This window comes from Salmo salar, chromosome ssa12 (assembly GCF_905237065.1).
Source record: "Salmo salar chromosome ssa12, Ssal_v3.1, whole genome shotgun sequence".
Classification (NCBI taxonomy): domain Eukaryota; kingdom Metazoa; phylum Chordata; class Actinopteri; order Salmoniformes; family Salmonidae; genus Salmo; species Salmo salar.
The window spans coordinates 38,562,868-38,585,086 of record NC_059453.1 but is presented as its reverse complement, the minus strand read 5'-3'; the positions used below and the strand labels follow the sequence as shown (position 1 = coordinate 38,585,086).

Below are 22,219 nucleotides of genomic sequence, written 5' to 3'. Positions count from 1 at the left end.
TACATCACTGGTTATTTGGATATATTAAGATTGTGTGATGGTGGTGCTTAAAGTGGGGATGGAGATTTCAAGCAATGATTTCAAACAGAATGTTTTCAGAAGTGGTTGAGGGCTTTGGCTGAGAGTTTCCGTTTAGCAGGGTGGAGACTTCACCAGTCTCGTTAGTATAATTTTGTCATTCACCTTTCTCCAGAACCTAAATGGAGCATCTGACGCAATTACACAAGATTTTAGTTCTGGGCTTCCGAGGTTATCCTAAACCCACACATTTCTTTCTGAGAGAACGCTGATTGGACTGGCCATTTTCTAACTTTAAACATTGGAGAAAGGCCAGAGTGATACGTGAAGTAAGCTCTATTTATTGAATAAAATCACAGCCCAACTCTGGTAATATTTATTTTTCCTTTATAAGAGCTCTTAAAAACAGTATCGACAATGATGAGTGTCCTATGAGGGGTAATAAGAGGCAGTGTGTCAAGACGTTGTAAGGCTGGAGGGAGCTTCGTGTCTCTTCCTCTAGGTGGTGATTTTGCCAGGCTGTTTAAGACTGAAGCCTCCACCGGTAAAGCATGGACCGTCGTTGCGCTGGGGCAGGATCACCGACTGTCCCACCTGGGCCAGGCTCCTCTCTTTCTCCCTGCGGACACACAAGAGAGTTCCAGGAAATTTGTCACACAGACACATTCAGACGCATTTCAGAGTTGCTTCGTCCACACATGCACACACATGGTAAGGTCGCCCTAAGCTCTGGCTAATTGATTCTCTGGTCGTCTTCCCAGCTTGTTTGATTTGAGCAGTTGAGGCTCCTCAGAGGAGGAAGGGGAGGACCATCCTCCTCAGTGAATTTCAGAAAAAAAAAATTGTAAAACATTTAAAAAGTTATTTTTTTTCAGATAAAACTATACTAAATACAGTTGAAGTCGGAAGTTTACATATACTTAGGTTGGAGTCATTACAACTTGTTTTTCAACCCCATAACCCAGAATCGCCCTTAAGTAAAACAAAAAATGTAGATATGATTTTTAGGCCGTATCACCCAGCCCTATGTACAAGGGTTGCGAAAATGCAGTTAGTGTGTGTGAATGCGTGATCCTAATTGATGATGACCTTCAATGTGAGGTGGGTGATCAGTGATGGCTTCAGACATACTGTACCATAAATGATACAGTTGAAGTCGGAAGTTTACATACACCTTAGCCAAATACATTTTAACTCAGTTTTTCACAATTCCTGACATTTAATCTTAGTAAAAATTCCCTGTCTTAGGTCAGTTAGGATCACCACTTATTTTTTAAGAATGTGAAATGTCAGAATAATAGTAGAGAGAATGATGCATTTCAGCTTTACATTTACGTCATTTAGCAGACGCTCTTATCCAGAGTGACTTACAAATTGGTGCATTCACCTTATGATATCCAGTGGAACAACCACTTTACAATAGTACATCTATATCATTTTTTTTGGGGGGGGGGGTTAGAAGGATTACTATATCCTATCCCAGGTATTCCTTAAAGAGGTGGGGTTTCAGGTGTCTACGGAAGGTGGTGATTGACTCCGCTGTCCTGGCGTCGTGAGGGAGCTTGTTCCACCATTGGGGTGCCAGAGCAACGAACAGTTTTGACTGGGCTGAGCGGGAACTGTGCTTCCGCAGAGGTAGGGGGGCCAGCAGGCCAGAGGTGGATGAACGCAGTGCCCTTGTTTGGGTGTAGGGCCTGATCAGAGCTTTAATTTCTTTCATCACATTCCCAGTGGGTCAGAAGTTTACATACACTCAATTAGTATTTGGTAGCATTGCCTTTAAATTGTTTAACTTGGGTCAAATGTTTCGGGAAGCCTTCCACAAGCTTCACACAATAAGTTGGGTGAATTTTGGCCCATTCCTCCCGACAGAGCTGGTGTAACTGAGTGAGGTTTGTAGGCCTCCTTGCTCGCACACGCTTTTTCAGTTCTTCCCACCATTTTTTTTAATGGGATTGAGGTCAGGGCTTTGTGATGGCCACTTCAATACCTTGACTTTGTTGTTCTTAAGCTATTTTGCCACAACTTTGGAAGTATGCTTGGGGTCATTGTCCATTTGGAAGACCCATTTGCGACCAAGCTTTAACTTCCTGACTGATGCCTTGAGATGTTGCTTCAATATATCCACATAATTTTCCAACCTCATGATGCCATCTATTTTGTGAAGTTCACCAGTACCTCCTGCAGCAAAGCACCCCCACAACATGATGCTGCCACCCCCGTGCTTCACGGTTGGGATGGTGTTCTTCGGCTTGCAAGCCTCCCCCTTTTCCCTCCAAACATAACGATGGTCATCATGGCCAAACAGTTCTATTTTTGTTTCATCAGACCAGAGGACATTTCTCCAAAAAGTATGATCTTTGTCCCGATGTGCAGTTGCAAACCATAGTCTGGCTTTTTTTTTAATGGAGGTTTTGGAGCAGTGGCTTCTTCCTTGCTGAGCGGCCTTTCAGGTTATGTCAAAAATGGACTCGCTTTACTGTGGATATAGATACTTTTGTACCTATTTCCTCCAGCATCTTCACAAGGTCCTTTGCTGTTGTTCTGGGATTGATTTGCATTTTTCGCACCAGAGTACGTTCACCTCTAGGAGACAGAAGGTGTCTCCTTCTTGAGCGGTACGACAGCTGCGTGGTCCCATGGTGTTTATACTTGCATACTATTGTTTGTACAGATGAACGTGGTACCTTCAGGCGTTTGGAAATTGCTCCCAAGGATGAACCAGACTTGTGGAGGTCTACAATTATTTTTCTGAGGTCTTGGCTGATTTCTTTTGATTTTCCCATGATGTCAAGCAAAGAGGCACTGAGTTTGCAGGTAGGCCTTGAAATACATCCACAGGTCCACCTCCAATTTGCTCAAATGATGTCAATTAGCCTATCAGAAGCTTCTAAACCATGACATCATTTTCGGGAATTTTCCAAGCTGTTTAAAGGCACAGTCAATTTAGTGTATGTAAACTTCTGACCCAGTGGAATTGTGATACAGTAAATTATAAGTGAAATAATCTGTCTGTAAACAATTTTAATGACTCCAACCTAAGTGTATGTAAACTTCCAACTTCAACTGTATAATTGTGTTTTATGCTTATTGCACATTTATAAAACACAGACTAGCCAGCTAGTATAACAGTATTTGTCTAAAATGCTGCAAGTGGTACCCTAATGCCCTGCGACAAACTGAGCATTCATTTTCGCAAATCAATGTTCATTGATGCTCTCGTTTTAGTAGTGTCTGCTCTGTGCGCAATTTGAGTAGTTGAAACATAAAAAGTATATTGTTCAAAAAGTTAACTTCTCTATTATAGTAAAGTAATGTCTAAATGTGTTTTGGTGTCCAGATGACCGATTCTGTTGGACCAAACCTCAAATGCAAATAGCGAGTTGAAACCACTTGTCAGAGAAGATGTGATCTCTGAACTTTGTTAGCGTGAGATGCATGGGGAGAGGTGCTTGGTGTGTGTGTAAACCATAGAGGAAGAGGCGAAGCGAGAGGTTCCACTCTTGCTAAAATCTGTCCAAAATTAGGCCAATGTGTTTCTATGGGCTTATTTTGGACCTAAGCTAGTCACCTGCCTTCCCGCCTTTGGGACAACGACTCCCATTGTTAGGGCGGAGATGTGCAACTCGTCATTATATACAGATCTCTGGTGTAAATGGGAAGGTGCACACAGCACAGAGGAGCGAAGGAGATGAGACCAAAAATATTACAAGAGAACAAGCGGACAAAAACGATCATAAAAACGAAAAATAACAAAACCTTGATTCTTGCGATACAGGCATTTGGAATATTGCGCAAAAACATACATTCAAATTCATTTGATATATCGCCCAGCCCTACTTCAACAGTTCAATCAGTTTAGATCAGAAACCCCAGAATGAGCTCAGGGGTGATTCTCGTGGTTGGTAAGTACTATACCAGGGTAATCTTTACCTGCACTGCTGTTCTTTGCGTTTCTGAGTGAGGTACTTCTTCTTGATGTTCTGCAGCTCATGGGCCAGTCTCTCAATCTCATACTTGTACTCCTGTGTCTGGGACTCATACATGTTCAGCTCTGATGACAAAGCCTGGATGTGGGGGATTAAAAGGACATCTAAAATAAATCAACTTCAAGCAGCAGCATAGGACTAAACTGAAAATGACATAGCCAGGGAAAAAGCTACTCTGGGCATGTGAGCTTGGCTCGCAAGCCTGTGCATGGTCCTGCTGTATCTGAAGTGGCCATTTCTCTGCCAGTGGTCAGAGCTGCTTGGAAGTGTAGAATGAATGAATGAATGAATGAATGAATGAATGAATGAATGAATGAATGAATGAATGAATGAATGAATGAGAGAGAGAGAGAGAGAGAGAGACATACAGACAAGGGATGTACAAAAAGAAGATGAAAGGCACAGAGGACCTTGAGCTGTTTTGTCTTCTGCCTCAGTGTCTGCTGGTAGATTTGAAGCTGCTCGGCTGCCTCCGGTCCAGGCTGCCGGGACAGAATGTGCTTCAGCTCCACGTACAGCTTCTCCTTCTCCTGAGCATTTAAGTGGAAGAGAGGGGACGTTAGGCAGCCAAACATTCCATCAGGGATGGGCTCTTTAAAAACGTGCACACATCCCACTGGGCGCTTCCTTACCAGCTCTCGACCCACCCATTATCTACATATTTGCATACTGTATCTACACTGAGTATATAAAAATTAAGAACACCTGCTCTTTCCATGACATAGACTGACCAGGTGAATCCAGCTGAAAACTATGATCCCTTATTGATGTCACTTAAATCCACTTCAATCAGTGTAAATGAAGGAGAGGAGACAGGTTAACATTTTACTGCAGTGGGCTAAATCAGTGTCTCTTGGCAGTCTTAAAGAAATCTACTTTGAAACAAAAGTATACACCTCACACACATTTTTATGGCCTTACAAAAAAGAAGACACCTGTATACCATGTCACATATAGAGTTGAAATGTACTTCATTTTTAGTTTGCTTTCCAATATTACACTTTATATATCATAGAAGACTGAAATATATCAAAACTGTTTGACATAGAAACACCAGATTTTCGGCGTAAAAAAAAAAAAAAGTTTATTAATTTAGAAATTATGAAAAATAAGGCCACTTGGTAATTTGACTGCAGGAAAGGGTTTAACAGAAGGATTTTTAAGCCTCGAAACAATTGAGATATGGATTGCGCATGTGTGCCATTCAGAAGGTGAATGGGCAAGACAAAAGGTTTAAGTGCCTTTGAACGGGGTATGGTAGTAGGTGCCAGTCACACTGGTTTTTGTCAAGAACTGCAATGCTGCTAGATTTTTCACACTTAGGGTCATTATTAGGAAGGTGTTTCTAATGTTTGGTATACTCAGTGTATGCAGTCCATGCTAATTTCTGAAAGTTATGAAGTAGTGAAACAATTCTCCCAGGCTTCCATTGATTTCTGCAGTGACCCAACCTACTCCTTGTGGGAGCACCTGGTGTTTGGGTAGCCAACAGGATGATACAGATTTATCTGGAGTTTACCTGTAATAAAAGCTCTTTCTCCACCACCTCCTCGCTCTTGGTTATCAGACGCCTCTGTAAAGAGTGAATCTTCTGGATCAACTCATAGGTGCTTGGGTCACTGGCCTGAGGAATGTCAAATAAAAGGCATTAATGTATAACCCTAAATAGGTTCTCTGGCTATGTCTCACAGAAGCTAGGCTGATGCACTAAGAAGTTAATCTACTGAAACAGGTCTAAATGTTTTTGAGCCCAAGCTCTCACAAAATATACATACAGTCACACACAGTAACACACACACACCTCCAGCCTTCTCCAACGATGTACATTCATAGGATTCTCCAGCTCCTCCTCCAAGGCTCTGCACCTTGTCCTCTCCTTGAGCAGCTCCCTCTGCATGTGGTAAACCTCACGTCTGTCACAAAACCCACAAAAGGGCATCAAATGTCATGGCATTTCCTCGTCACATATTTCATGACAACAAATACAAGTGGGGCATAGATTGAAAACAGACTTCAATTTCACTATTTTCATTAATCATTAAGGATGTAAAAACATTGGCAAGCCTGTATCAATTCAATGTTTTGTTCATGGCAGATGTCCAGCAAATGCCACTATGGTAACCTTTTGTGGGCTGCAGATATCAACAGGCTCACAATAAAGCAAATTAATGCCGATAAATAAGACAGCAATGTAAACTGAGCAATGCAGAAATAGTCCTGCTGCACAGATCTGTGCACTTTTGTACTACAAAAACAATTTAAATAATGAAATATTGTGAAAAGAAAAGTTAAGTATTTTGCATAATTTACAGACATTGATTAGGAGTTTAGTGTGCTGCTCTCTTCGAACGGTGTTGGGTTCTAATTGAAATATACTTATTCCTGTCACTATATAATAATATATTGATTACATAACATGTATGATAACTGTTTATCTTTTTTAGGATAGGGGGCAGCATTCTGAATTTTGGATGAAAAGCGGGACCAAAGTTAACTGCCTGCTACTCAGGCCCAGAAACTAGGATATGCATATAATTGGTAGATTTGGATAGAAAACACTCTAACACTCAGAACTTATTTGGCAGGCGAAACCCCGAGGACAAACCATCCAGGATTTTTTTGTTTGTTGAGGTGACAGTGTTTTCAATGGGGTTTCTATGTGGATCTAGATTTCTAAGGCACTTGCTTGCAGTTCCTATCGCTTCCACTGGATGTCAACAGTCTTTAGAAATTGATTGATGTTTTTCTTTTGAGTAATGAAGAAGTATGGCTGTTCAGAATGAGGGTTGAGTCTAGTGTACTGTTGTGGTTGGGGCGCGTGACCTGAAAGCTCGCTCCACTTTGTTTTCGTCCGGTATTGAACACAGTTTATCCCGTCTTAAATTTTATCGATTGTTTACGTAAAAAAATACCTAAAGTTGTTATAGGAAAGTTGATTGAAATGTTTGGATCAAGATTACAAGTAAATTATTAGATATTTTGTTTTCATGTTGCGCGAGTTGGAACCGGTGTTTTTTTTTTATCAAACGCGCCAAATAAATGGACATTTTGGAGATATAACGATGGAATTTATTGAACAAAATGACCATTTATGATGTTTATGGGACATATTGGAGTGCCAACAGAAGAAGATCTTCAAAGGTAAGGCATGAATTATATCGTTATTTCTGAGTTTTGTGTCGTGCCTAGCGGGTTGAATTATGATTGTCATGTGTTTGTTTGATGGGGTGCTGTCCTCAGATAATAGCATGGTTTGCTTTCGCCGTAAAGCCTTTTTGAAATCTGACACGGTGGCTAGATTAACAAGAAGTTAAGCTTTAATTTGGTGTATTGCACTTGTGAATGTATGAAAATTAAATATTTCTAATATTTTTGGGGGAATTTCGCGCCCTGCGATTCCACCGGATGTTGTGAAAACGTTCCGCTAGCGGAACCCCTAGCCGTAAAAGGTTATGTTCTGTGTCAATGAAAGGTGAATAAGGAACGTGTATGGAAAGTTAATGAGGGAGGCGAAGGGCAACAGTTAATCTTTGATAAAGCAGGCCAGCTGCGGAACCAGGGAGGAGCGAGAAATTCGGCTCGAGGTCCAAGTCAACAGAAGAAGTGAGAAGAAACCTCATGGAGGGGGGCCAGAGGGGCCCACCCCAACGACCCTCCTACTTCAGTCCTATCTCACACACATACACTTCCATGCCTACAAAGGTTCTAGTATCAGGCAGGGCCATGACTACACCAGTTGAGAGGAACCAATTAAGTTCCTGCCTAGCAACGTAGATGTTTTGGCTATGTAGATGTGTAAGGGGTTGACCCCGCCTAGTAGGTTAGAAATATTTGTGCTTGTATCATCATATGGTTGAATAAATCTAGCTTGAGCTTTCTTTGGAGTCCAACTGGAATTTGTCTCGATCTTTCTCTGTTTCCCTATGTCCCCACCTGCTCTCCGTCTATATCAGCGTCTCCCACCCTCTGTCTCGCCCCCTCACTTTCTTGCTGTCTTGCACTCTCTACCTCTGTCTTTCTCTTACTCCCTCTTCCTCTTTCAATCTCACCTTAAGTCTTCCACATTAGCCACAGTCTTAGCCAGGATGCCCTTCTCCCGTCTGAGCTTCTTGATCTCCATCTTGAGGAGGCGGATGTCCTCCACCCTCTGGTTGTACTGGATCTCTCCCTTGTTCAGCATGGACTGCTGGATCTTGATCTTCTCGTAGAGTAGGGCCAGCTCATCGTTTCGTCGCACCAGCTGAGTGCCCAGGATATCTCGCTCGCTGATCACCTACAAGACGGTGATGGCAAAAGAGCAAACAACAAAAACCCCAGGTTACTTTGATCAAAGACTGTAAAAATACATTTAGAAATAAAACATATTTGTGATACTGGCCCTTTGTGATAACGTGTTTGATTATTTTCCATCTAAATGGATACTGGTAGATGACCTGCTAAATGACCTGCTATTTCCTAGAAAGTCACATTTCTAGAATGTTTTACTTGGTCTCATCCATTCAAAGACAAACCTCATTAGGAAGAAATGAAAAGCTGCACCTCTGTCACATTCTGCAGCCACATCAACACAATGTTTTTTGACCCATGTAATGCGAGACCACAGGCTTGACAGATCTGCTGGCTGATGACATCCTCTCTCTCCATCCCAGTCCTCTATGGGAAGGGCCTGCCCCTTTATTCAAATCAGCACTATTTTATCGCTATGACAGAACTATTTGTCTCTGAATGGGCAGTGAGTTCTCAGTGAAAGCAGGCAGCCACCTTTCCACCCCTCTCTCTGCCCCTTACCTGATCCAATTCTTTCTTCTGTCTGAGCCGCTCAGCATCAGCGTCGGATATGATCTTAAGCAGCTTTCTCTCCTCGGCCTCTTGGTTGTCGATAAACTGCTTAGTCTCCTGAGCCTGCTGCTTCATCTTCTGGAGCTCGGCCTATGGGAGGAATGGAAAGACGGCCTTTATTTAAAATTTGAATTTGAAAATGAGGGGTAAAGAAAAAGAAAACACTTTGGGCCTTGGTCAAATGTGGTGCACTATAAAGGGAATTAGGTGCCATTTGGAATGCAGCATTTGCTTCAAGAAGGCAGGATGGGTGTCATCCTGGTGGTGAGGATGTCACCGTGGTGTGATTGAAAGAGCTAAAGCAGGTTGGTGTTAATATTTTAGTAAAACAAAATGCTCAATTACAACCCTCCTTTCTCTCATGACTAGTTACACCAATGGGTTCCCAGACTAAAAAGTAGATTTGCACAGTAGTTACTTTAGCCACTCACAAAGTGAGCACGGCATAGTAAATTACCTTCAGAGCCTCCTTCTCTTTCTCCACTCGCTGGAACTCCAGGTGCTCCTTGACCAGGGCAGACTCTTTGCTGTTGATCTCCTCCCTTAGCTGGTCAATCTGATGGTTCATGATCTTCAGTTTCCTCTTCATCTCTGTGATCTCATCCTGAAAGAGAGGGCGGAGAGTGAATGGGTGAGCGAGCGAGCAAAGGATTGACCGATCGACAGACCGGACAATCACCAGCCTGCCTGTCCACACAACTGACTACTCCTATGTAAATCCAACCTGGGCTTCGATGAGGTTCTTGCTGTAGAGGTTCCGATCAGCTCGGACCGCCTCGTAGAGGTTCTGCTGCTGTTTGAGCTTGGTCTCTGCCTCTGCAATCTTCTTCTTGTACTCAAAGATCTGCATCTCCCTCATTTTAATGTCCTCCATGTGTTGGAGCACCTGTGGAAGAAAAGAACACAGAATCATCCCAAGAAGGGGTTTAGTTTGGGACTTTTGTAAGACTTGGGCTTACGTAACCAGAAGCTGATAGCTAGGTGTTTATAAAAGACAACCTAGACACAATACCGGCATGTTGTAGTCCTAAATGATAAACTCTAATGTTGAAATTTTCTCCACCTAATCAACACATGTAAAGATGTTTTGTCTGTTCCAACACATGTCGCATATCACATTATCTCATCTTCTCTGTGTTGAAATCCTAATTGATAAACTGCAATGTTCAAATGGAGTTCCCTCCCATTTTCTCTGCTTCATCAACATTAATGCTAGTGCTACATTACTGGTACTCTATGTAACTGAGCCTAAATCCCTGGGGCTGTATGTATCCAATGTGGATTTAGGATCAGCTATGCCCTTTAGATCACAATGAATAAGACCTGCCTGCACTCTGGGCACCTCATTGATAAGCGTTGTGTAAATTTCACACTAAATATCTGCGTAACCCATTTCTGAAAACGCATGTTTGTCACTATAAAATCAGCCCCGTCCTGAAACTGTGTGCATGTGAATGAGCGTTATTTATTCACCTGGAAAACTTTAACCTTTTATGGTGATAAATAACACCCTATTTGCTGTATAATTTGGAGGTATATTGAAATTAAGCCATAACAGTTTCACAAAAAACAAGCAATGGCACATTTTATCAAATGTTTTGGAGGTGTTACCACAATGTTTTAATCTTCTGCAGTGACAGTTGCTGTATTGGGCAAAGGACAGAGACAGTTTCTGAAAGAAATAAACCATGACAAATTGTTGTGTACCTGTTAGCAGAACATTTTAATTCAACAATGTTTTGTATGGCCTTTTTCCTGCAACCTAAATATGCTGCACTGCCCTGTAAATTCTGAAACAGTGTCTACTCGAGAAATGTGAAATTACAGTATTCAGACAACAGAACTAGAATGAGATTATATTTATATGAGTCAGACGTACAGTAGTAGCCTAGAGACTTCAATGGAAAATATGAATTGTCTGTTCTAGTGTGCTTTTGAAACCCGAGGTGCAACATCGTGAGACTTCCGGGAATGCTTGCGAAACAGACCAAACAGACCAGGCCGGGGTTTGGGAAGTCAATGAGAGAAGTGAAAAAATCTTCCTTAGTTGTTCATTTTCTCGAAATCTAAAGACACAACCTAGATTCGAGCCAATGGCTTTAGTTGAACATGTTATTACTCCAACCTCGTGAACGTGTCAAACTGACACATTTTCATTTTCGGCAAAAACAACTTTATATTGAAGGAGTACCTTTGATTTGACGGCCTGCACATGTGCAGTTCGGCGCGAGACGACCAGCTAGACCCGATAACATGTCTCTATGCATGAGATTAACTAGCCAACGCCGCCTTGACTTCGCCTACAAGAGTGATCGGGGATTTCTATTTGAAAAGCAGTTTCTTCCTATCTTCATACTGTACTGTCTTTGTCGTTACTAACCCATAGATGTACGAGATACCATATCCGGTCACAGGGATGGCTAAATCTTGAAACTCCTTTTGTCACCACAGATTTAAGTAAAATGGCTTTTAACTGCTTGGTCTTGTCATGCAGGGCATCCTTGTAAAAGAAACCTTGGTCTCAATGGAACTCCCCTGCCTAAATAAAAGGTTAAATAATTCCTATTTATTAATTTAGATTGCAAAGATAAAGTAAATAGATGTTCGCTCTTCTTAGTAACGACAAAAAGCCGCAGTTGTTTTGTCATTATGTTTTTCTGTTGATGTTGTTTTATGAAAGGCGTGTCAACCTAACCATTCCTCATTTGCACAAAGTACTTACTTGCCTGCTTGCAATGCAATAATTACTATAAGTAACAAGAAGTTGTGCGTTTGCATGGTCTGAACTTTGCGTGGAGGTAAGCACATTCTCCAGGCAAGTTCAGTTTTTATAAATGCAGTGAAAACTGGTGCAGGTTATGTTTTGCACGCAAAATATAATACTTTGTACGTACGCAGCGTTTATAAATGAGGCCCCTGGTCTCTCCACCCATCCCCGAGTTATCTTAGTGCACCTTGTGTGTGAGGTCGCTGGCCTCGTTGATATAGCGGTCACGCTCCTTCTCTAGCTGGTAGATGATCTTGCGCTGCTTCTGGGCCTCATCGCGGTAGTTCATGACCTCCTGGTCCAGGTTCTTCTTGGACTGCTCATGGAGCTTCACTACATTCAGCTGCTTCTCCGTGGCATTAGCTGCCTTGATCATGTTCTACAATGTACACACACACACACACACACACACACACACACACACACACACACACACACACACACACACACACACACACACACACACACACACACACACACACACACCAAACACACACACAAATGTACATGCACAAACGAACACAGACACACTTTCACAATGGGTTATGAGCAGATGAGAGTGTGCTTGGTGCACATTTGTCACATTAAGATGTGTCTAATGAAACAAATCATGCAAAACAAGACCTGCAAATAACCAAACAACATAGGCTATACACATAATGTCATGTAGTAGTAGGTGCTGGCAATGCCGGGGTTGTCGGTTTGATTTCTGCATGGGGTACATACTGGATGTTTGTCACTGTCAATGTTAACAGTTCTGCAAGTTGCTTCAAATAAAAGTGCCTGCTAAATTATATTATTCTCTACATACCTTGTTCAGGATGTCTCTTTCCCGCACCAGTTCGTCAATGCCTTTCTTGTCAATCTCCATCTGCTTTTTGGAGGACTCCATTTCTGTTCACAACACATGGTTCATGTTCATGTTTTTGAGTGAGAGAGAATGACAGAAATTCTATAAATTCTATACATAATTGATGTACCTTGCACACAAACCACACCACAATGTAACCACTACACTTAATATTTTCAGAGTTACTAAAAGGTAAGGAAAAATGGCATCTTCCTGTCATCTTCCTCGGGAGGCCAAAAGAGTGCTTTTGGCCTCCCAAGTGGCGTAGCGGTCTAAGGCACTGCATCGCAGTGCTAGAAGTGTCACTACAGATCCGGGTTCAATCCCAGGATGTGTCGGAGCCGGCCGCGACCGGGTGACCCAGCTGTACGGTGGTCCTCCGACACATTGGTGCAGCTGGCTTCCGGATTAAGCGGGCAGTGCGGCTTGGCGGGGTCATGTTTCGGAGGACCCAAGACTCTCAACCTTCGCCTCTCCGAGTCCGTATGGGAGTTGCAGCGATGGGACAAGACTGTAACTACGAATTGGATACCACGAAATTGGGGAGAAAAAGGGGTAAAAAGTGGAACAGAGCAGAGGAGTGTTGAAATGTCAACCCAGGTATTTGTGTGTGTCTCCCTGCATGCATTTGTGTGTGTATTCGTGTTTGTTTAGTTTTGTGTGTGTGTGCGCGCGCATGTTGAAATCAAATACAATTTTATTTGTCACTTGCCGAATACAACAGGTGTGTAGACTTTACCGTGAAAAGCTTGCTTCCCAAAGACGCAGAGTACATTTTTTTATAAAATAGTAACACAAGAGGAATAAAATACACAAGAATGGAGCTATATACAGGAAGTACCAGCACCAGATCAATGTGCAGGGGTATGAGGTATTTGAGGTAGATATGTACATGAAGGCAGGGTAAGTGACTAGGCATCAGGAGAGATAACAATAAACTAAAGAACAGAGTAGCAGCAGCATATGATGAGTGTAAAGGTGTGTGTATATGTGTGCATGTGTGTGTGTGTTGTTGGTATGCATGTGTTGCATGTGTGTGCATATGTAGTGCATGTGAATGTGTGGGTTTAGTGTGAGAGTGTCAGTGTAGTGTGTGTGTGTGTGAGTGTGTATATAGTGTGTATTTATTGTCTTGTGAGTGTGCATAGAGTCAGTGCAAGATAGGGTGTGCATGTGCGAGTGTGTGTATCATGTGTGTACATCCTTGCCTCTCTCCAGGCCAGCGATCTGGTTTTTCAGCATATCCCTCTGCTGCTCCACTTCCAACTTCTGATCCTCCGTCTGTCGGAACTTCCGTTGAGTGGCCTCTCTCATCTTTGTTAGTTTGGCAATCTCCTGACGCATCTGATTCACCTCCTCCTCCTTCATCTGAGGTGGGAACAAAAGGAGGGAGGAAGAGAAAGAGGAGAAGAGCAAGAGAAAGAGAGAGGGCGGTGGGGGGTCAGAGAGAGAGAGAGAGAGAGAATAGGTATTTATTGTGTTGCTGACATTAGGGCTCCTGTCCAATTTTCGTTGTCTCTGATAACAGTTCAGGAAGAGGCCACTCCATTCTCAACAGAATTTGTTTGAGAAAAGACAAGTTTGCAGTGGTTTGGGCTAAGATTGTCCCTTCTTTTTTCCCTCCCTTCGCTCTCTCCCTGCCCGAGAAATCACTAGCCTATATCCCAGAAAATGACAACGATCCTGCAAGCATGAAGGGCGCTATTAGGTGTTTGGCTGCTATGCTGGTTTATCAAATGCACTGAATGTTAGTTTTCAGAAACTTGTGTTTATGGGATGAATTGTGGTTCCCTTGTGGATATTCATAAAGCAATCCACCCCCCCCAGCACTCCTTGTCACACCTGCTCCCGCTCTCCCCCTCTCTGGCGCAAGGCTGCCCTTGTCACCATCATTACGTGCAGATGCGAAATATTGGACTCACCTGGACTCTATTACTTTGTTGATTACCCCCTCTAAATCTGTCTGCTCCTCAGTTTGTTCCCTGTGTCAGCATTGATGTCGCTATTTTCCCCCTGTCCAGACGCTGTTCCTGTTCTGTTTCATGTCCGTGTTTTATTAAAATGTTCACTCCTTGTACCTGCTTCTCTTCTCCAGCGTCGATCCTTACAGAATGCTGACACCACTATACGAAGCATCAGGGAGGTTTTGTTTTTTGTTTTGTTGGTGACGTCGGGTCCAGGACGCCGTCACCAATGGAACCAGGCATGCCTCAGCTGGCTCGTCGGGCTTTCACGCCTTAGCTAGCTCGAGAGGTTTTCTTGCCCTGGCTGGGTCGGCAGGCTCCCATCCCACGTTATGCCTCAGCCGGCACGTCGGGCTCCTACGCCTCAGCCGGCTCATCGGACTCTCATCCCACGCCATGCCTCAGCTGGCTCGCCGGGCTCCCATGCTCCAGCCGGCTCGCCAGGCTTCTACGCCCCAGCCAGCTTGTCCAGCGCCCCATGCCTTGGCCGGCCCATCAAGCTCTGCCAGGTGGGACGCCGGGTCACGCCCCTAGAGGGGGGGTACTGTCACGCCTGCTTCCGCTCTCCCCCTCTCTGGCGCTCGAGGCTGCCTTTCATTACGCACACCTGTCACCATCATTATGCAATATTGGACTCACCTGGACTCCATTACTTTGTTGATTACCCCTTCGATATCTGTCTGCTCCTCAGTTTGTTCCCTGTGTCAGCATTGATGTCGTTATTTTTGCCTCTGTCCAGACGCCGTTCCTGTTCTGTTTCATGCCCGTGTATCATTAAAATGTTTACTCCCTGTACCTGCTTCTCGTCTCCAGCGTCGATCATTACACTCCACTTTGTGAATATGTGCCCATATGTGCTGCCGCCTTGCAATGGTTTGCGAAAAACAGCCAAAAAACAACCATGGGGTCCCATGATTAATATAAGGTTTTACTGGCATGATGTTTCGATCAACAGTAGGCAGAAGTTTGTGAGGGCTCTCTATTGGTGTCTGTCATCTGTGGAGCTTCTCTCTCACACACACACACACACACACACACACACACACACACACACACACACACACACACACACACACACACACACACACACACACGCACACGCACACACACGCACACACACGCACACGCGGACACGCGGACACGCACACGCGCACACACACACACACATTGGGTGTTTGTGAGTTTTACCTTAAGGTCAGATGCCCTTTGTTGTGTGTCGAGGGAGAGCTGCTCCAAACTCAGGGCATTCTGTTCATTCTCCTGCTGGAGTTTGGTGTTTCTCACTTGCAGTTGCTCCAGCTCCTTTGTGGACCGCTCATTGAGAATCTGCGAGGGGACAAACGGCACAAATCAAATCACACATTAAATCTAAACCCCCTACAGCATACATGTAAAAGTTGTATTCCATGTGTGTACGACTGGCACCATCTCTCAAGTTGGTGTTCCCTCGCCAGCCCCTCTGTGAAAAGATTGGAGGATGGAGGGGAAGGGAGAGGACAGGGAGGGCAGGTGGGACATCACCCCTGGTCACGGCCTCACCTTCTGCTCCCGCAGCTGCTGCTCCAGCCTCTGCTGCTCCTCTTTGCTGCGCTGGCTCTGCAGGTTCAGCACTTTGATGTCCGACTGCTTGGTGTCCAGGTCTGTGTGCAGCTGCTTCACTTCCTTCTCCAACTTCTCCTTCCGCCGTGTCTCCCGCGAGCACTCGTTCTGACGGACCTGGATGTCTTGCTGGAGCTATGTTGGACAGAATATAGGATAAAAACAATGTTGTTACTAGCAAGTATTTTGACAGGAAGCAGGCACTGGAGTGGACCTACTATATAATAAGGCCCCAGTTAATTTAGGACTGGATGTGCCAAGACTTGTGGACACACTGTACAGCAAATAAAGCCTACTGGTTTATTTGCAACGGAATAGGAATGAGGACTGAAATTATAAACAATTACAGAGTCATGTTCCAGACAACTACCAAGTGTATGGCCATAATACCTACCTAATAACTAATGCCTTACCTGCCAGTTAAGTGAAGGTAAAGCAAATGCACCACATAAAAATACAAAAAATTGTGATGTTTAATATGTAATACTACATTTAAAAATCCTATTGAGTTGTTCTCTGTTCAACCAAGAACACGTTTTTGGGGTTTTGTACTACTTCAATTTGCTGTCATTAAGTTGATTAACAATAAACACCTGTAAATGTAAATGGTGATGTTGAGTTTCTGCATTACCTGAGATATGGTTTCCATTGCCTTTTCTTTTTGAACCTCCATCTCTTGTTGACTGGCAGTGGCCTTTGTTAGATTATTTCGCAGAGTCACCACTTCCGTAAGCAGTTCATCTCTTTCCTTGGTTAGTTCCTCTTTGATTTTCAGCAGATCATTTACACTGAAAAACAAATTAGCTTTCAGTTGAAACTCCTCTAATGTTATCTAGAGATGTAGGCAGTGCTTAATTTGTAGGCTGAGGATCCCTAGGTAACCGCCGCTTCCCGTCACCCTAGAAAGATTCATATTATGTTCCGCGCATGATTTTCTTTACCTCCACTTTACGCACACATTTCTGTGCTCACCCTCCCTTCACGTTTCTCACTGTCAATCGTGAATGATAATTCTTCAAGTTTTACCGGTGAAACGTCCATGCAGCATCTTCAAGCCAACCATCTGATCTCGATCAGATTCATAGGAATATACATTTTGATCTTCTTAGTTATGCACAGTGTTGCTTCAAATGTTGTACAGTGAGCGAACCTGTGTTTTGTTTCAATCAAAGCACATAATATTTTGCCTAGTGGCGTGCGCTGTTGAGTTGTGGCCGCATAAGAGAAAAATCTCATCAGAAAACAGGTGGTGTTTTTTGTCTTACAGTAACTTTATACTATGCTATTATATTTGGCATTAAGTGATCTTGCAGATATTGATTGACCTTTATCAAACGAGCACTATTTTCGCCAGAGTACTCTGCTCTCTACGAGTAGACCAGAGACTATGTGTAAGTAGAGAATCCTGCACATTCATAGAAGCTTCGGGATCTTTAGTCATTGGGAAGAAAGGTCCAGAAAAAGTTGAATCCACAGCCTATAAATCGGGAAGTGCCGGAACTCAAAGTGAGCACAAGAGGGGGGTGAACTGGGGGGCTCTATGCCATATTTGCATAGTGGCATAGAGTAGCCTAGAGCAGAAGCGTTTCTTGCACACAAAAATGTCCTTTTATAAGTGCATTTCATGCAATTCTACATCATTTAACATAACTTTTTTTTGTACCACAGAAATTACCAATGTGACAGGCTACTCTGACATTGACAAACGGAGATCAATATAAACGACTGATTCACCCAATGATGAAGATAGGCTAGTGGATGTGCACTCACCAGTAATGGCCGATGCGCTTGTGCCATTATCTCTCAAGATACTTTGTAAAATAGTGTTGTTCCCCTACAGAGTCATTATAGTGAACTTGTATTTAAATTAGAATACTTATAATAGGGCCTATTTATATTTTTATGATGAAGTGCAATGTTGGAGAGATGGAGAGTTGCAGACGCATGTCTATCAGAGCAGAGAGATCACAAAAATAGAATCTCAATGTAGTTCTGTGAGAGATACAGGTGCATGCTTCTCTCTCTCACCACAGCAATGGACAAGGCTTGGTCCCAAAACATAGGCTACAATGTTGTGCAAACTTAAACCCGGACCCAGCCCAACCCGAATCAATTCTCAGAATATCAAGTGCAAGCTGAAAATCTACGTTTTTACGTAACGTTTTTTAGGGGGCAGGAGAATTAACGAGGAGGCAACTTGATATAGCCTAACTAGGATATTTTTATTTTTACATTGCAAACAGAGGAAATGATTTGTCATGCCATGAGGTACCGGATCCAGGCAAATAGGTGCCAAAACTAAGCAGTCCAAAACTGCGAGGTGCGGGATCTTGTACCGGCAGGATTCGGCTCAAATTAAGCATTGTATGTAGGCCTTCAGGTATGACAATAATCTCTAGTGAATTGGTTAATTCAAAGGAAGTGGACAATTTACAGTGCGAGTGTGCACAACTCAACTCACCCATGTTCTTGACCCACGGACAAGCCAGCACCTTGTTCAACAAGTTTTGTTAGATTTGAAATTTCATGTTTCAATGTTTGAATTGTCTCTTTTGCTCTGAGCTCTTTATCGTGGGCTGCATCAACCATTTTCCAAGCCTTTTCTATTTCCTAAAAGAAGAAAAAAATGTGTTCAATTGTACAGTATGGCCATATTACTATGACAAATCTGGGCCATGTTGAAATAAAGCACGACTCTAAACCACTGCTCTATTCTGCTCAAAATGAAGTGTGAATATTTTACTCCATAATAGCCTACAAGAGCTTATTGGCAACAACACTAATGACAACCTTCGTCCTAACCTTAGGTTGTAGGCCTATTACACATCTCTGCAGCTACTCATGTTTTCACCATAAAAGGCCTACCTTCTTCAGAGAAGTTATAGTCGTTTGATCTTCCTGGGACAACTTCAGTGCAGTAGCAACTTTTACTGAATTGGACACTATCTCTGCATTCAGCTCCCTGCATTTTGTCATCAGCCTCTTCTCGCTCTCGTGGGACTTCTTCAGGGCATTGGTCAGTTTCTCATATTCAACCCGGAATTTGTCCAGGCTCTTGTCTCCCACCAGCTCATCGAGAACCTCCTGGAACTCCTTCTCCAGTGATTCAAAACTGTTCTCATCTGCTTCTGGCTTTTGACCTTTATCCTGGGAAAGGACACACAAACTGTAATCAAGCACTTGTCATATCTGAGAGAGTAAGCTAATTGCAAGGCACTGAAATTGACACATTATGTTCTCTGTATGGTTTCACTCCTGCAATAACTACTGTAACTGATATGTTTTCTATTCATCTTATGTGTATCTGTTGAAGTTGATCTTGTTTTTTGCCCTGACTGTACTACACATAACCTGATTGTGACAATAAAGATATATTGATATTGATTCTTAACTGTCACAAGTTACTATAGGCCTACTATAGAAATGCAGTGACATGAATAAAAATTATTGGACGAAAAATAAAGTTAGCGAAGAAATCTTGACAGTTCTGTAACGTTAACATACTGCAATCCCGAACCAGTATCTATGTGTTAGAGACCTCTCGCCCAGAAAGCTGATTCAAACTCCCATTCATCAGCTCTGTATGCGTTTTAATGTCAAAATACGTTTGTCGTTGATCACCAAATATGGAGTTTCGCTGAGCAACTATCTTAATTTACTCGTTATGGCCGGTATGTACTGTCATTGGAGGTGCTGAATAGGCATTGCTTGTCCATTTTTATGTAGACCTTTTTTTGGAAGTGCATACCGGCCTTAAATTAATATACACTGCTCAAAAAAATAAAGGGAACACTAAAATACCACATCCTAGATCTGAATGAATGAAATAATCTTATTAAATACTTTTTTCTTTACATAGTTGAATGTGCTGACAACAAAATCACACAAAAATAATCAATGGAAATCCAATTTATCAACCCATGGAGGTCTGGATTTGGAGTCACACTCAAAATTAAAGTGGAAAACCACACTACAGGCTGATCCAACTTTGATGTAATGTCCTTAAAACAAGTCAAAATGAGGCTCAGTAGTGTGTGTGGCCTCCACGTGCCTGTATGACCTCCCTACAACGCCTGGGCATGCTCCTGATGAGGTGGCGGATGGTCTCCTGAGGGATCTCCTCCCAGACCTAGACTAAAGCATCCGCCAACTCCTGGACAGTCTGTGGTGCAACGTGGCGTTGGTGGATGGAGCGAGACATGATGTCCCAGATGTGCTCAATTGGATTCAGGTCTGGGGAACGGGCGGGCCAGTCCATAGCATCAATGCCTTCCTCTTGCAGGAACTGCTGACACACTCCAGCCACATGAGGTCTAGCATTGTCTTGCATTAGGAGGAACCCAGGGCCAAACGCACAAGCATATGGTCTCACAAGGTGTCTGAGGATCTCATCTCGGTACCTAATGGCAGTCAGGCTACCTCTGGCGAGCACATGGAGGGCTGTGCGGCCCCCCAAAGAAATGCCACCCCACACCATGACTGACCCACCGCCAAACCGGTCATGCTGGAGGATGTTGCAGGCAGCAGAACGTTCTCCACGGCGTCTCCAGACTCTGTCACGTCTGTCACATGTGCTCAGTGTGAACCTGCTTTCATCTGTGAAGAGCACAGGACGCCAGTGGCGAATTTGCCAATCTTGGTGTTCTCTGGCAAATGCCAAACGTCCTGCACGGTGTTGGGCTGTAAGCACAACCCCCACCTGTGGACGTCGGGCCCTCATACCACCCTCATGGAGTCTGTTTCTGAACGTTTGAGCAGACACATGCACATGTGTGGCCTGCTGGAGGTCATTTTGCAAAGCTCTGTCAGTGCTCCTCCTGCTCCTCCTTGCACAAAGGCAGAGGTAGCGGTCCTGCTGCTGGGTTGTTGCCCTCCTACGGCCTCCTCCACGTCTCCTGATGTACTGGCCTGTCTCCTGGTAGCGCCTCCATTCTCTGGACACTACGCTGACAGACACAGCAAACCTTCTTGCCACAGCTCGCATTGATGTGCCATCCTGGATGAGCTGCACTACCTGAGCCACTTGTGTGGGTTGTAGACTCTCATGCTACCACTAGAGTGAAAGCACCGCCAGCATTCAAAAGTGACCAAAACATCAGCCAGGAAGCATAGGAACTGAGAAGTGGTCTGTGGTCACCACCTGCAGAACCACTCCTTTATTGGGGGTGTCTTGCTAATTGCCTATAATTTTTGAGCAGTATAGTTGCCTCACGAAACTTCATATTTGGCGTTCAACGAACGTATTTTGACTTAGGCCGAACGCTTGCAGAGCTGCCGCTGGTGAATGGAGTTTGAATCGGATTGGGAGCTTTCTGCACACACAGTGTAGAGACAGTCACGATACAGTAAGTGATTATTCACTAGTCACCAACTAGACGCAAGAAAACGGACTGAAGTTTTCCAACAAGAAAGGCTTGTGTTTATTATCCTTTGCTAAACCTTTTGCTGCGGTGTCCACTAATGAATGCTACCCAGCGGAAGACAAAGTTAGCTAACGTATTAACTAACTAAAATTACTAAACGTAATTTAGCACCTGTTGCACTGTTGCTTTTGTTTTGGCAAAACAAAACGAAGCGTTAGCTATCTAGCTAGCTATACAAACCAGCACAACCTACCTCCATGTTTCCTGTCCCGTTAGTCAAAAGCGCTTAGTTATAATACACAAGATTGTAATTTCCAAATGTCTGCGACTCGTTTGTTAGGAAACTGACAGCTGGCTAGCTCCAGTAGCTAAACTATCCCTCTGCATGTTGTTCATTCATACACTCCAAGGAAACGCGTCCCGTTACCTGGCAACGACTGCCGGTTCTCTGGGCTCGCGTGGGTGGGGCATGAAGATGATGACTTGAGCCTGCCCTGGGACAAAATTACTTTAATACGTTTCAAGTAACTTCACTTTGTAATATCCACTATTTGTTATGAACATTAATAAGCACTCATTGTAACTTAGAAATATATACGTTGTTTTACCGTGGTAAAACGTTTGTTTGATATTCAATATTCGCCGGACATTCGAGCCTTCAAAGTCAGAGACCTCAGATTAGGCTCTTCATGAAGGAAAAAAAAGTGTACATCATTGCTCAGGTCTTTTCCCAATTCTGAACCGAGCTTCGTAATCACATGGCTACGGTGTACGCATCCTACAGCACAGTCGATGCAACTATACTGAACAACAATATAAACACAATATGC

General features: G+C 43.5%; 1 protein-coding gene across 1 annotated transcript; it reads right to left on the bottom strand.

Moving 5' to 3' along the window:
• Window positions 1-336: 336 nt before the first annotated feature.
• Window positions 337-21,821, bottom strand: cfap58 (cilia and flagella associated protein 58). Its single transcript, XM_014131559.2, has 18 exons — window positions 21,643-21,821; window positions 18,892-19,173; window positions 18,488-18,636; window positions 16,658-16,814; window positions 15,967-16,161; window positions 15,616-15,753; window positions 13,672-13,831; window positions 12,425-12,507; window positions 11,801-11,992; window positions 9,571-9,732; window positions 9,304-9,450; window positions 8,796-8,936; window positions 8,057-8,280; window positions 5,809-5,920; window positions 5,527-5,631; window positions 4,418-4,537; window positions 3,952-4,085; window positions 337-637 (listed from the first exon to the last, which is right to left on the bottom strand). The coding sequence occupies exons 1-18, from the start codon at window positions 21,646-21,648 to the stop codon at window positions 517-519; spliced, it is 2,628 nt and encodes an 875-aa protein (XP_013987034.1). The 5' UTR covers window positions 21,649-21,821; the 3' UTR covers window positions 337-516.
• Between the last annotated feature and the right edge of the window lie 398 nt (window positions 21,822-22,219).